The 14,265-nt window shown below is 42.4% G+C and overlaps 1 protein-coding gene across 1 annotated transcript in view; it reads right to left on the reverse strand.

Moving 5' to 3' along the window:
* Positions 1–14,265, reverse strand: part of LRP1B (LDL receptor related protein 1B) — a 1,294,122-nt gene that overhangs the window by 202,332 nt on the left and 1,077,525 nt on the right. Inside the window, 2 exon segments of the mRNA XM_044303104.1 lie at positions 7,960–8,147; positions 11,321–11,461. Coding sequence (XP_044159039.1) covers positions 7,960–8,147; positions 11,321–11,461 — 329 coding nt within the window.

A 14,265-nucleotide genomic window follows, 5' to 3' on the forward strand; every position in this document is an offset into this window, starting at 1 on the left:
GTCACATCACTCAAAAATTGTGTTTTTTTTTTAAATTCCTCCATGTTCATGCAATGTTTCAACTCTCTCCTATTCTATCTATCTATCTCTAGATCTATTTATCTCATATTTATCTGTCTATCTATCTATCTATTAGTGTTGATCGAGCACCAAAGTGCTCGGGTGCTCGAGTAGAACACCTCGGGATGCTTGGGTGCTCTACCGAGCACCCGAGTATAATGGAAGTCAATTGGAGAACCCAAGCATTAAACCAGGCACCCCCTGCTCTGAAGAGGCGAGGGTGTCTGGTTCATAGGAAAAGGTCAGAAATTGATTTAAACACCACCAAAATGGTTCGGGAACAGCATGGGGAGGATGACTGGATGCATTGTGGACTCCCAGGTCACTGCTGGGAACGATGTTGTCCGAGTAGTACGCCACTTTTACAGACTGACAATAATACGCACAAAAGATAAAATCGATTTTAAAGGAAAAGTTGTTAGGAAACATTCTTTCCTGTATATTTACTTGTATATAAAGTGCAAGTGCTGCCAAAAATTACAAGGAAGAGGCGCTCCGATACAAGCTGTATATCACATAAAGGAGGGCCTCATTCACATTGTGGTACAATTGTTCAGGTAGTGGGACTCCTACACTCTATGCACTAAGTGAAAGGGCTGCCAAAAATTACAAGGAAAGGGCACTCTAATACACCAATTATTACACATAAAGGAGGGCATCATACACCCTTGAAAAATCATGATTGATGGCCTGCTGGTGACCCTCAAAAACATTAGCGGCGAGGGCCTGCTGCTGATCTGACCATCTAAAATATTATTGGCAAGGGCCTGCTGATGACCCTCTAAAACATTAGGAGCGAGGGCAGACTAAAAGGCATGTTGATATGATGGAGGAGGACGATGAGGACGAGAAAAGGAAGATTGAACCATATGCCCTTTTTTGTGGTGGAAGGGGTGCATGGGAATACAGTGTATTCAATACACCTTAAAAGCCACATTTAAAGTGCCTTTATGTTCATATCTGTAAAGAATAAATCAAGGCAACTGGACATACTGTAGATTTCTTGAAAACGTTTCACTCGTACTTCCAATGAGATTTCTCAATTCTGAGTGACTGTACAAGAATTCTCTGGGAATAAATATGTAACTGAATCAACATCTGGTAATTATACCCAGCATTGGGTCAAAGGTGTTGATTCCATTATCCTAATTGGAGTCAGTAGGTGATAAAGACTTCCCAAAAAAAGGTGTCAAGACAATAGATGTCTAACCCCCCCACCTCTTTTCAAGCTTGGCTTCTCCAATCGGTGAGCTGACAATTGCAAGTGCTGCTGCAGCATTGCCAGACCGGCGGCAGCTGTAGATGACTTTTGGAAATGGGCACACACGCGGTACACCTTCAGCAGTAGCTCAGGCAAATTTGGGTAGGTTTTGAGAAACCGCTGAACCACTAAGTTGAACACGTGGGCTAGGCATGGTATGTGTGTGAGTTTGCTGAGCTCCAAAGCCGTCACCAAGTTACGGCTATTATCAGACACAACAATGCCTGGTTGTAGGTTAAGTGGCGAGAGCCACAGCTCAGTCTGGTCCCTTGTAGCTTTGTGGCGGTGTGCTGTTTGTTGCCTAAGCAAATTAGTTTCAGCACGGCCTGTTGCCGCTTCCCCACTGCAGTGCTACACTGCTTCCAGCTACTGACTTATGGCTGACTGGTGAGATAAGAATTCAGAGGTGGAAGTGGAGGAGTAAAAGGGGGGGTTGCAGCCAATAATGTAGGTGGTGGCGGAAATACTGATGGAAGTAGGGCCAGCAGTCGTTGGCGTCAGTAGCACCTGTGCAATCCTGTGGACGCAGGCGTTTTTATGGCATGTGGCGGATCATGTTGGCGGTGGTGAGGTTGCTAGTGTTCATGTCCCTGCTCATTTTGGTACGGCACAGGTTTTAAATTACAATTATTTTATCGTCCGCACTTTCCTAAAAAAAGCGCCAGATTGCGGAACACCTACCAGTTGGCAAAGGAGGTTGCTGCAAGGGGATGCTCTGGGGAACAGTTGCGGGCCTGTTTAATGTGGCCCGCCTTCTCCCTTTTGCAACACCACTGCCTCTTCCAGCCTGTTGTGTTGCTGTGGATCCCTCCCCCTTTGTACTGCTGTTGTCACTCGGCTTGCCACCTTCTAAGGTTGGGTCAGTGATTTCATCATGTACCACCTCCTCTTCCACTTACTCACTCTGGTCATCCTCCTGACTTATGACCTAATAATAACCTCACCTTTTGACAGCTGTGTCTCATCCTCAACCTCTTGAGACACTAATTGCCATTTACTGATTGGCAACTGTGTCTCATCATCATCATCATCATCTACCTCGTGAAACACTAATTTCCATTCCCCACCATCATCTTCTTCTGACTGTGGATCAGTGCACAAGATTTCCTAATGTCCCTCTTCAAGTGGGCTTGGCGAGAGGCCCAATTCAAGGAATGGCAATGAAAATAGCTACTCGGAATATCCGAGTGTAGGATCAATTGTTTGCCAAGACTCTCCATGGTGGGAGGAAGGAGGATCAGGGTGAGGATTCTGTTGACCAGACTTTTGGCTATTGAGACTGGACTTTGTGGAAGACAGGGTGATGCTTAACCGGCTGGAAGCATTATCTGCTGCAATCCAACTGACCACCTGGTTGCACTGGTGTGACTTCGAGAGTGGTGTCCTGCGCTGCCCTGCAAACTGTAACATGAAGTAGGTATCGTGGATGAGTGTGTTTCTTGTGCTCTGGCAACAGGCTCAGTTTCACCGCGCCCAGGGCCACAGCCTCTACATGCACCATGAGCAGCACGGCCACTTCCCTTTCTGCTCGCCTTGAGCATATTAAATGGTATATATGGTTGCAAGTAGGTCATGTACAGTAGCGCAGGCTGTGTAAGTATATTGCAAATGCATTAAACTGAATGTCACTGATATTTAGGATGCGCAAATGTTATACAGGAGATGTGGTGCAGGTAATGTCGCTGTCAGCAGCGGCCAAACAATTGCACTGAATGTCACAGATATTTAGTATGTGCAAATGTAACACAACAGATGTAGCAGAGGTTGTGTCGCTGTTATCAGCGGATAAACAATTGCACCCAATTTAGCGCAGGTTTCGCTAATAATATATATTTCAGCCAGATAAAACAATAGTCCTTAAAAGGACTTTTGGGTCTCTAACACCTTTCAAGACTAAGCCCTGCTTAAAAAAATAAAATAAAATATTCCTGTCCCTACACTATCTCTCCCTTCTGCTGCAGCTTGACCTGCCTAAGACTGAGCCAAGCAATGTGTCATTGGGTGCTATATAGCACCCGATGATGCTTTCCATCCAGCCAATCACTGTAATGCCAGTAACCAACATGGCTACAACATTACAGTGAGTGCCAGTACTTCCCTGCACTTTTATTGGCTGCTTGGCAGCCAACAAACGTGCGGGGAGAAGACTCGAGCATCGCGCTCGAGCACACGCAGTCAAGTCAAAATGGTGTTCGGCCGAGCATGCTCGCCCAACACTACTACCTTTCTTTCTTTCTTTCTTTCTATCTATCTATTACATCATCTAACATCATATATTATATAGTATACAAAATAATGATATTCATACAAAAAATGCAAAACAAAATGATAAACCTATTTATATAAACATACTGTATATCTACCTTTCCTGTTAAGTTCTATTTTGCAGAACCATTGGGTAGCCCAGATATTGTGGTCATTATAGAGACCCTAGCATGCTGCCACCTTACAGCTCTAAAGAAAGTTATTTCTGATAACTGGTTGACATTGCTCAAGTAATTTAATATTTTTACATTAGTAGCAGTGGCGGAGCTGTGCCGTACTCCATTCACTTTAAGCTAAGTAGATTTTATAAGACAAAATAAATGCAGTGAACCCATTTTAGCATCTGAATCTATCATCATGTCTGCTTTACAACCTGCTTTAGATAATGTCTGAGGCAGCAATATGGTGCTGCAAGGTGGCCCAGTAAATAGGGTTTTATCCTTTTATTTCTGTATATTGAATCTTTATAGCTGTGCACAGGTAATGCTCTTACACAGGCATGTGAAATAATGTGCTTTGCTTTAACTCAGCTTTACATACACCTTCTAAGTGTATGCTACAAAATAATAATAATAATAATAAGTGTATGTAAACTTTTGTAACTAATGTGTGCTGTGCATCTAGAAAAAAAGAAGCAACTTTGTAAACAGTCCTAATTAATAAATTGTACTCTTTAGTGTATCTATTTCAAATGCAGAGCTTTGTGTCTCTATGATTACAGAGTAACAAACTATGTGTAGTCTAATCCTGCAGCCTTGTACTCATCCCCTTCATTGTAACAGTCCTGCAGACTTGATAAGAGGGGTTAGAGGGAGTGAACTAACACATTACTACATCAGACTACACAAGGTTTGCATGTAGTCTGTTACCATGGAGACACATAGCTCCAGCAAGGAGCTGCATACACAAGACAGTTGTTTCGTTTTTTTTAACTCTATACACACTTTTAATTAAAAAAAACCTGTTAATTATAAATGTTTTCCAAAGTAAATAGACCCATTTAATGAAAGGAATGTATATAGGAGGAACTTGCTTAATAAAAACTGAATTTGGTGAAGCAAAATGCATATTCTTAATTTTGTGCAGGATCAAACATCAGAACGGGTTTGATTGCCTTCTATATCCATAGGACCTCTTGTTGGAAAACGGCAGTAACTTTCCCATCAAAACTATTACAAAGTTAGTTTAAAAAAAAAAAAAAAGATTCATTAATGCTGCGATCTGATGGGCCATAGACCTAAGGCCAATGAACTGGAGCAAAAAATTCCTGTTGCAAAAGTGTACATACCCTTCAACTTCAAAGAGCAGATTGAAACTGCAGGTTACCTCCCTCATTACATCATAAAATATCAATGTGGCATTTTTATGGCTGACTCCATGTCATACTGCAAAAAAATTATCACTACCACTGATAGTTTTCAAACTTTATTTATACAAAAATAAAATAAATATTGTTAGAGTAAAATAAGCTGGTTTGGCTCAATTGGTTTATTTTGTAACTCAGACAATATGACATTTGAACACAAATAAGACAGAGCCTTCGGCAAGCTGAACACCACAGCCGGCACAAAACCCAGAGTGACGTTGAATGATTTGTTACGGCCTCACAGGTTTTCATCATTTTGATTTTGTTTCCCAATTGGTTACACAGTGAATCAGCTCTTCAGGATAAGACGTAACCTTTAAAAGCATTCTGTTGGGAGTCGAAGGATGGAGGGGCAAATACTTAAAGAGCAAATGACTGTAAGAGACTATTGAGAGGCTTATGGCTCAGCATTGCAGCTTTGTAATTCTAAGTACTGTATCAACCTAAATCCAGGCAAGACAAAGTTCTGAGTTGTCTGCTTCAAATGCACAGTAAGTACTTGGAAAAAAGAGCAGTTACGGCAACTTTTACTAGTATCTCATTGTATACACTGAGCAAAAATATAAACACAACACTTATGGTTTTGCTCCCATGTTGAATGAGCTGAACTCAAAGATCTGAAACATTTTCTACATACACAAAAGACCCAATACTCTCAAATATTGTTCCCAAATCTGTCTAAATCTGTGTTAGTGAGCACTTCTCCTTTGCCCAGATAATCCGTCCCACCTCACAGGTGTGGCATATCAAGGTGCTGATTAGATAGCATGAATATTGCACAGGTGTGCCTTAGACTGCCCACAATAAAAGACCACTCTGAAATGTGCAGTTTAATCACACAGCACAATGCCACAGATGTCGCAACGTTTGAGGGAGCGTGCAATTGGCATGCTGACTGCAGAATGTCTACCAGAGCTGTTGCCTGTGCAATAAATGCTCATTTCTCTACCGTAAGACGTCTCCAAAGGTGTTTCAGAGAATTTGGCAGTACATCCAACCGGCCTCACAACCGCATACCTTGTGTAACCACACCAGCCCAGGACCTCCACATCCAGCATGTTCACCTCCATGATCGTCTGAGACCAGCCGCCCGGACAGCTGCAGCAACCATCGGTTTGCATAACCAAAGTATTTCTGCACAAACTGTCAGAAACCATCTCAGGGAAGCTCATCGTAGTCCTAATCGGGGTCTGGACCTGACTGCAGTTCGTCGTTGTAACAGACATTAGTGGGCAAATGCTCACTGGCATGTTGGAGAGGCGTTCTGTTCACGGATGAGTCTCGGTTTTCACTGTTCAGGGCAGATGGCTGTGGTTTGCTGACATCAACGTTGTGGATCGAGTGGCACATGGTGGCGGTGAGGTTATGGTATGGGCAGGCGTATGTTATGGACAACGAACACAGGTGCATTTTATTGATGGCATTTTGAATGCAAATTGCCACTTGACCAATGATATCAGAGCTGCTAGTTACGCTTGACACACTTCCAATAAAGCAGTGCAACACCAGCATTGTTTTAGTATAGTGTCACAGTATTCTAAAAATTAAATTAAATAAAAGTTATGTTTTAAATAACTACACCAAGGCACACTCAGTTCAATAGTTAAATTTGATGACACCTCTGAGTAATTATACACTGGGCCACGACTATTGACCTCCTGACCCTGAGTATTTATTTAATACTGATCCCTTTGTTCTCCCAGAAGATAAGCCGCTAGAGGTGTCTGGACTACCATACTTGGAGTGCAATTCCCACTAGTAGTGTATTATCATAAGGCCAGCCACCAAAGTGTGGAGGTGAACTTTTTCAGGATGGTTTTTATGCCAGTTAGGCAGAGGTTAATAGAACCATAGTCTTGCTTAAAAGTCCTCTTCCATATACTAAGGAATCTATTCAAGAAGGTAGAGTCTTACACCTAATTCAGTTGGAGAGGTTAATATTTTATAAGGTCCAATATACAAAATTATATTGACTTTTGTGTGACTGTAGAATACATGGAACTCACTGTTGCTAATCTCCTCAGTGAAATGGCAAGAAGTAAAGTAGACTTGTGAGACTTGTAGACTTGTGAGAAGAAGTAGTCACATGACTGCTCACGCCAGTAAATGGGTGCAGTGGACACATGAAGGATGTGACCTCATTGCTGCAGAAGCAGTAGGGAACACAAGAGTGGAGGGCCAGGAGAGTCAAGAGTTGTAATAGGTAAGTAATGGTATTTTTTTTTCCTTCTCATGAGTCTTTTTACAAAAACCTTGTGCAAACTTTATGGCTATACAGAAACAGAGGTTTATATAAAAGTATTCACATTTAGTTTTCGAGATTCAAGCTTCAACTTTCCAACTTATTTATATATATATATATATATACACTGAAGAAATCCAGGGCACTCCTCAGATGCTAAACATTAGTCCGTGCGCTACACAGTGGGCATATGCGCACAGACTGACGTTCAGCTTCTGAGGAGTGCCCTGGATATCTTCAGTGTATTAATACACCCATGATCAAGGGTTGACCACTGGCACCCAGACTGCATTGCTTGAGGAGTGCTACCCCATTTTTAAACTTGATATATATATATATATATATATATATATATATATACATCTTTATGAACTTGAATGTGCATCAAACATGTTTTTAGTGATTGCATTGCATGCACAGCACTGTGGAATATAAATAATGGACAATACAAGTATATTATAAATAATACATGTGACCACTAGGGTAGAGATTTTCCTTTATCTATAGGCCTATTCTGGACTAGCATATATTTCAAGATTGACAGACATTGGTTATTTAGTCAATGTAGCTCAAGAACCTAATCTAGTATTGTTCTCAGAGCTGTCATGTTTAAGATAACAGATATTTTATACAAGAAGTACACTGCCGCTCATACGCCCATAAGATAAAAAAAGGACATTGGTTTCCCCGAAAGCAAATGAATCCCATGAATAATTCATTCCTATGTGTTCTTCAAACATAATGTTATAAATATTGACTACTAACCTTGTATCCAACTGGGAGATCTTGACAGTCTTGGGAACAACCACTGACTCTTTTACTTAAACATTCATTTAAATGGCAGCCTCTCTCATCAGATCCATCTCCACAGTCATCTGTGGTGTCACAAAGAACTCCCTCAGGTACACACTTTCCATTTTTACATATAAAAGATGAGCTGTTGCACGACTGTTCTGGAAACAAAGAAGAGCAAAAAAGTCTAAAGAAAATACCGGCATTAGCATTCAGAACTTAAACACTGCACGAGACTCAATTATGAAGTCTGATTATTAAGTTATTAAAAAATGATTCTTTATTTCCATTCCACGAGTCTCGATAGAGGCTTTAAACGGAGCTCATTGAAGAACTGCAAAGCCAAATTGCTCTCAGGTAATTGTGGGCCTCACAAAACAGTCTAAAGTGATGGAAGCATAACAGAAATTACTGGCCTGAAAAGCATTTTTTTTTTACTTATTACGTCTTAATGACCAAGCGTTTCTAAGAAAAATCATTTAGTTATAGAATTGGAGAACATAATGTTGGATGTGTAAGAGAGTTAGGCAGAACATGTCTTTCCTACCCCACACGAGACGAATCTTAGTACGTAGGGTAATCGAGGATTGAGAGTTTAATTTAGTAGTGGACCATTTGAGGGTGGCAACTCAACAGATAATATCAACATAAATATACTTGTATGAGGACAGTTGATTAATTAGCCCACCAACATATTGTAAAGCTTGTTGAATGTACTAAGCTATTCCTAATTGTTTTGTAAAATTATATTTAAAAGATAGATAAATAAACTCTGGTTTTACAGATAATGGCCAGCACTGATAGGCTTTGTAGCATCCTCAAGAATGTCCCTTGGCATATCGACAGAATATGTAATAAATCATTATTAATATTATTATTATTAAGCTAATCTAAGTCCACAAATTGGACTTTGATCCGAATTCCAGGATAAATTTGATTTTCTGCAAAGCTGAATTTCGTTCCTTTTAGTTGACTCACTAGGAAGGAGTGAATATGAGACATATTCTTGAGTTAAAAGGGGCAGGTGGAGGTAAGTGTTTCAGTGGGTGGCTTGAAGGGCAGAGCGGAAACAAATATTATCCCCAGGCATCGGACCTGTGAGACTGGAGAAAGTATGGTGCTGTTAACGCTAATGGATATGTCTGATGGGGGGGGGGGGGGAGTGACATGTGGAAAAGATGATTAATTTAGTTTTCTCCATGTTGAGTTTTAGGAAGCGGGAAGAGAAGAATGAAGATATAGATGACAGACATGCTTGGATTATGGAGAGCAAGGAAGTGACATCTGCTGGGTTAGAGAGGTAAATATTATATAGGAGAAGGTCCCAGAGGTGAGACCTACACCTATTTCCATAAAGGGGCCCTAAAACGAAGGGTTAGCAAGCCACACACATGCAGCCGCCCTGCATTCAACATTATGGGACTTCCAAAAATAGCCAAGCACTAGCTATTTAGTAAGTTCCATAATGGCTCTAAATTTATTCTTATTTAGTCTTGTTAAATAGTCTAGAGGGTTTTTGTGGCTATTTTTCGAAAGTCTCAAAGCAGTGAAAGAGAAGATGATGCTCATGCAAAGTGTCCTCTCCGATAACTTCCAGGACTGATTATGGACATAGGTTCTGGTCCCACCTCTGGGACCCACTCCAATCATTTATGGCATATCTTAGCTAAATGCCAGAAAAGTCCCAGACCTTTCAATCACAACATTGTGCTGCAGATTTATATACAAAATGGTTTTCATTGAATCTTCTCCAAAGGCTAGGTTTGCTACAGATAACTTGCATACTGATATATTATTCATTAGAAACATACAACATAGTACAACCTATGTTAAAGGGGTATTACCAGGGCTTTTTTTCTCAGAGAAAAGGTGGTGGAACTCACCCCCCCTCCCCTGGCCACGCCCCTACCCACCCCTAGGACCGCCCCCTAAAATTGGCCCTTTAGAGAACAGGGATGCAAGTAAAATTTGGGGGGGTCACGCGCTGCAGGACAGCATTGCACATCGAAGTGACTGAACTCATGCCCGCGCAGCCCACAAGTAGCGGAACAATTACAAGAGGGGTGGGAAATAGCCAAATTAAAAAATATTTTGAACCAAAAGGTGTGCTTTTGGTGGGTTTTGAACTAATGGTGGTCTGTGGATTGCACTGTTATGGGGGCTCTGTGGATGGCACTGTTATGGGGGCTCTGTAGATGGCACTGTTATGGGGGCTCTGTGGATGGCACTGTTGTGGGGCTCTGTGGATGGCACTGTTGTGGGGGGGGGATCTGTGGGTGACACATATATAGCACCTTATGCTATATATGTGTCATCCACATATCCCCCCATAACAGTGTCCCTGTGAGGTAATGATCCCCAATACAGGGTCTAGGGGCCGGCATCTGGTGTTGTAATGGCAGCGGGGCCCGGCGCAGTCACTGTATTCTATTACACCGGGCCCCGCTCACTGTAATATTGAGGCATTAATGTAGGCAAGAGGCATTTTAAACAAGAGAAATCCTCTGCGATCCTCTCCCTCTCCGTACTCACAAACTCAGTAGCAGGCAGGCCGGGCGGCAGCGCAACTCACTGACGTCACGCGTCTGCTTCTCCCACTTTATGAATGAAGCAGGCGCGTGAGGTCAGTGAGTTACGCTGCCGCCCGGCCTGCCTGCTACTGAGTTTGTGAGTACAGAGAGGATCGCAGAGGATTTCTCTTGTTCACATATCTTAACTTAGTACTGGGTTAGTTTGCGGCGGCGGGCGGACGTCCATGAGGGGGGCGGAGTCGGAGAAAATAGGTGGCAGAACGCCGTTTCGGGGCATTCCGCCAGAAAAAAAGGCCTGGGTATTACCATCTTAGACAATGGGGGCATATATTACCAAGCGGTAATCCCCGCCTCTCCCATAGAAGTGAATGGGAGCGTGCTGCGCTCTCGGCTATTTTCAGCGACCCCATAGAAATGAATGAAAGGCGGCTGCGCATGCGCAGTGCGCCCTCCATTACTTTCAGGGCTCGGATCTAGATATAGGGGCGGGTCCCAGCGGTGGGACCCGCATCTATAACACAATGGGGGCATATCCTTGTGATGTGCCCCCCATTGTCTGAGATGAGAAAACCCCTTTAAGGCCCGGAACCACAAATTTTATCATGGTTGGATATTTCCCTTCCCTTCAATCAAACAGAATGTTGAGAATGATTGGGTCAGAACTGGTCCCAGTGAAGGTGCTAGCTAGAATACCATCTGATATGGGGGTCAGGCATGTCAGTAAATTATGGAACATCTTTTTCATCGTGCCATTTTTTCTTTTTTTTTCATGACCAATACTGAAAACGCTCTTAGCTTCATACCTGCATTTAGGCACTTTCTATTCAGTGGAGCTTCATCTGAGCCATCAGGACAATCAAAGTCCCCATCACATTGCCACTGGAAATTCAGCAAGCAGCGGCCATCAGCACAGATAAACTCATCAGGGGCACATTGGCGGTAACCTAAAATAGGAACAGAATAATAGTAAAAAGAGGGGTAGAAAATAATCTTATGGTGATTAAGAACAAGGGAATGAGTTGAAATGTAATTTTTAAATCAAACTGAAATCCAAATATTCCATACAAGATGACAAGAGCCATTAGGGAAGCAATCACAGAGAAGCGTTTAATACTCCTCAGTGCGCAATCACCGTGGCCAATGACTCTGATCATCCATGATGGCTGGGAGATATTAGGAGCTGTCAATCTCCTACAGTACACCTTAACAATCTGTCTTTATTGTAATGTGTAGATAATTGCGGATATTAGCTCCACAGCCATTTCTCATATTTGGTTGGACCAGGAAGCTATTCAGCTCAGCTGATACCTTACATATATTACTTTCGGCTTTATAATGTATTTCTACCGATCAACCAAATGTCATTGTCACATCATGGCTTTTATTCTTTACACCTTTTTATAAAATTATGTTGCTTTTCTAAGTGCAATGTTTAATTGTTTCAGATCTTTTCGTTATATAATAAGATTACAGCTGCACATCTTGTACTGATTCTGAGTTAAATCCTGTATCATAATTATAGCCTAAACTGGAATAATTTCCTGCGTATCACTTCAGTTGATGTCCCCCATAAGCCCCTTTTACCAATGGTGCCCAAATAATGCCGTAATGCAATGTACTGAAAAGCATATACAATAAGATTGTTGTAAGGCCAAGGGTATCAACCATGAGGTACATACGGGTGGACAACCTTTTCTCATGTGAGGGCCACATTGTCAAATTGTACAAGTACCTAAAGGGGTATTACATCAGGTGAGAGAATAAAGGGGTTGTCCCAAGATGCAAATGTGACATCTATCCACAAAATAGGGATGCTGATAGGAGACCAACACAAATCACAAGAACAGAGGTTGTATGTCTAGCTATGCATGGGCGTAGCTATATGAGTCACAGAGGTCACAAATGCAACCGGGTCCCTAAGCCAGGGGGGCCCACAGAGCTACCCTTGCCAGTGGCGCACCACCATTTATGTATTGCCTTCCTCGGGATGGCAATACAGTTAGATGATGCGGCAGGTTACAGGAGCGATGTTTCCCTACCTTGCCGTTACCTTGCCGTTACCTTGCCGTTACCTTGCCTAGTGGCTGTAGCCTATCAGAGGCAAGCACAGACAGTGTGATGACATAATCATCATTGCGCTGCTGGAGCCAAGTATTATACGCTCAGGAAGAGGCCTACACCACATCGCTGTCAGCCATTTGGAATTAAGTATTTGAATTTGTTTTTTATTTGGCACCATGCTGTTGGGACACTATGTGGGATGGCGGGGGGTTAAGGAGCACTATGGGGGCATCTACTTAATTGGGGCATTATGTACTGGCGCACATAAGGGAGCATATTCTTGTACTGGCATACATTATGAAGGGACACTATGTGGACATTAGCTCTACTGAAGGTACTAAAAGAGGGCATTTTTGTACTGGCACACAGAAGAGAGCATTTTTTTCTACTGGCACACATTTTAAGGGGATATTTTGAGCACCCACACACATTATAGGAGGGCAGTTTGTGCACTGGCACGCATTATAAGGGGACATTTTTTGCACTGGCACGCATTATAAGGGGACATTTTTTGCACTGACACACATTGTAAGGGAACATTTTTTTTGCAATGGCCTGCATTATAAGAGGCATTTTTTTTTGCACTGGCACACATTATAAGGGGTATTTTTCTACTGGCACACATTAGGGGGGCATTTTTTAATGGTACACATTATGAGGAGAATTAATATTACTGGGGGGTAAAGGGAGCATGATTACTAGTATGAGCACATTGGGGGCATTATTACTATTGGGGCACTGTTAACATTAAGTGCCCTCTGGCAGATAATTACAATTAATGGTGGTTCTTTGGGGAACACTAATACTGTAGGGGGTTCCTCGGCACAGTATCTGCTTAGTACAATTTTTTAGGGGGGGGGGCATTATGTTTGCAACACTATTGGTGTCAGGGACACTATTTGCTGGGCACAGTCATTTTTAGGGCACTGTGTGCCAATAATTATTGAAAGGGGCACTATCTGTGTGGCATTAGTATTTTCAGGGGGACTGTTTCTGTAGTATAGTATTGGGGAGCACAGCGGGCACAGTATTGGGGGTGGCAGGATGGGCTGTTGAGGAGGTGGAAGGATGATAGAAAAGTAGGAAACTAAGATGTCTGTTTGTCAAACTGCTGAAATAAAAGATGGATGAAATAAATCATCATGGTGGTCTGGTCTGAATGGAGAAGACCATACATCCAGAGAAGAAATCCTGGATGTATGATGTATGTGATGCTGTATTACCCTGTATGTAATGTTTTCCAAGTATTTTAGGCTAGGGATAGACGGCGACACGGGCAGTGTTGGATCACGCAGCGCTCCCATTCATTTCTATGGGATCACCGCAACTCGGCGAACCTGGCGATGACCAGTGTTTCTGTGTAGCCATAGCCTAACAGTGGTGCTGGCAGGAGAGGGTTAGGTTTATAATTTGGCATGGGGGGAGGGTGCTGTTTCAATTTGCCTCAGACAGCAGAAAGGCTAAGTGCACACCTGTCCCTTGCCACAAATCACTGAGGGAAGGAGGGTCCAAGTGGAACTTTTTCCCCAGGGCCCATGAGTCTTTAGCTATGCCCCTGTGTGCATGTATGAATGATGAATGTATGGAGCATTAGCACCCATGCTCGAACCTGCTACTACAATCATACATTGACTTGCAACTTTCATGATTCAGGTGGTCCAAGCTGCCAAAACCAAAAGAAATAGAA

Source organism: Bufo gargarizans, chromosome 8 (genome assembly GCF_014858855.1).
Source record: "Bufo gargarizans isolate SCDJY-AF-19 chromosome 8, ASM1485885v1, whole genome shotgun sequence".
Classification (NCBI taxonomy): domain Eukaryota; kingdom Metazoa; phylum Chordata; class Amphibia; order Anura; family Bufonidae; genus Bufo; species Bufo gargarizans.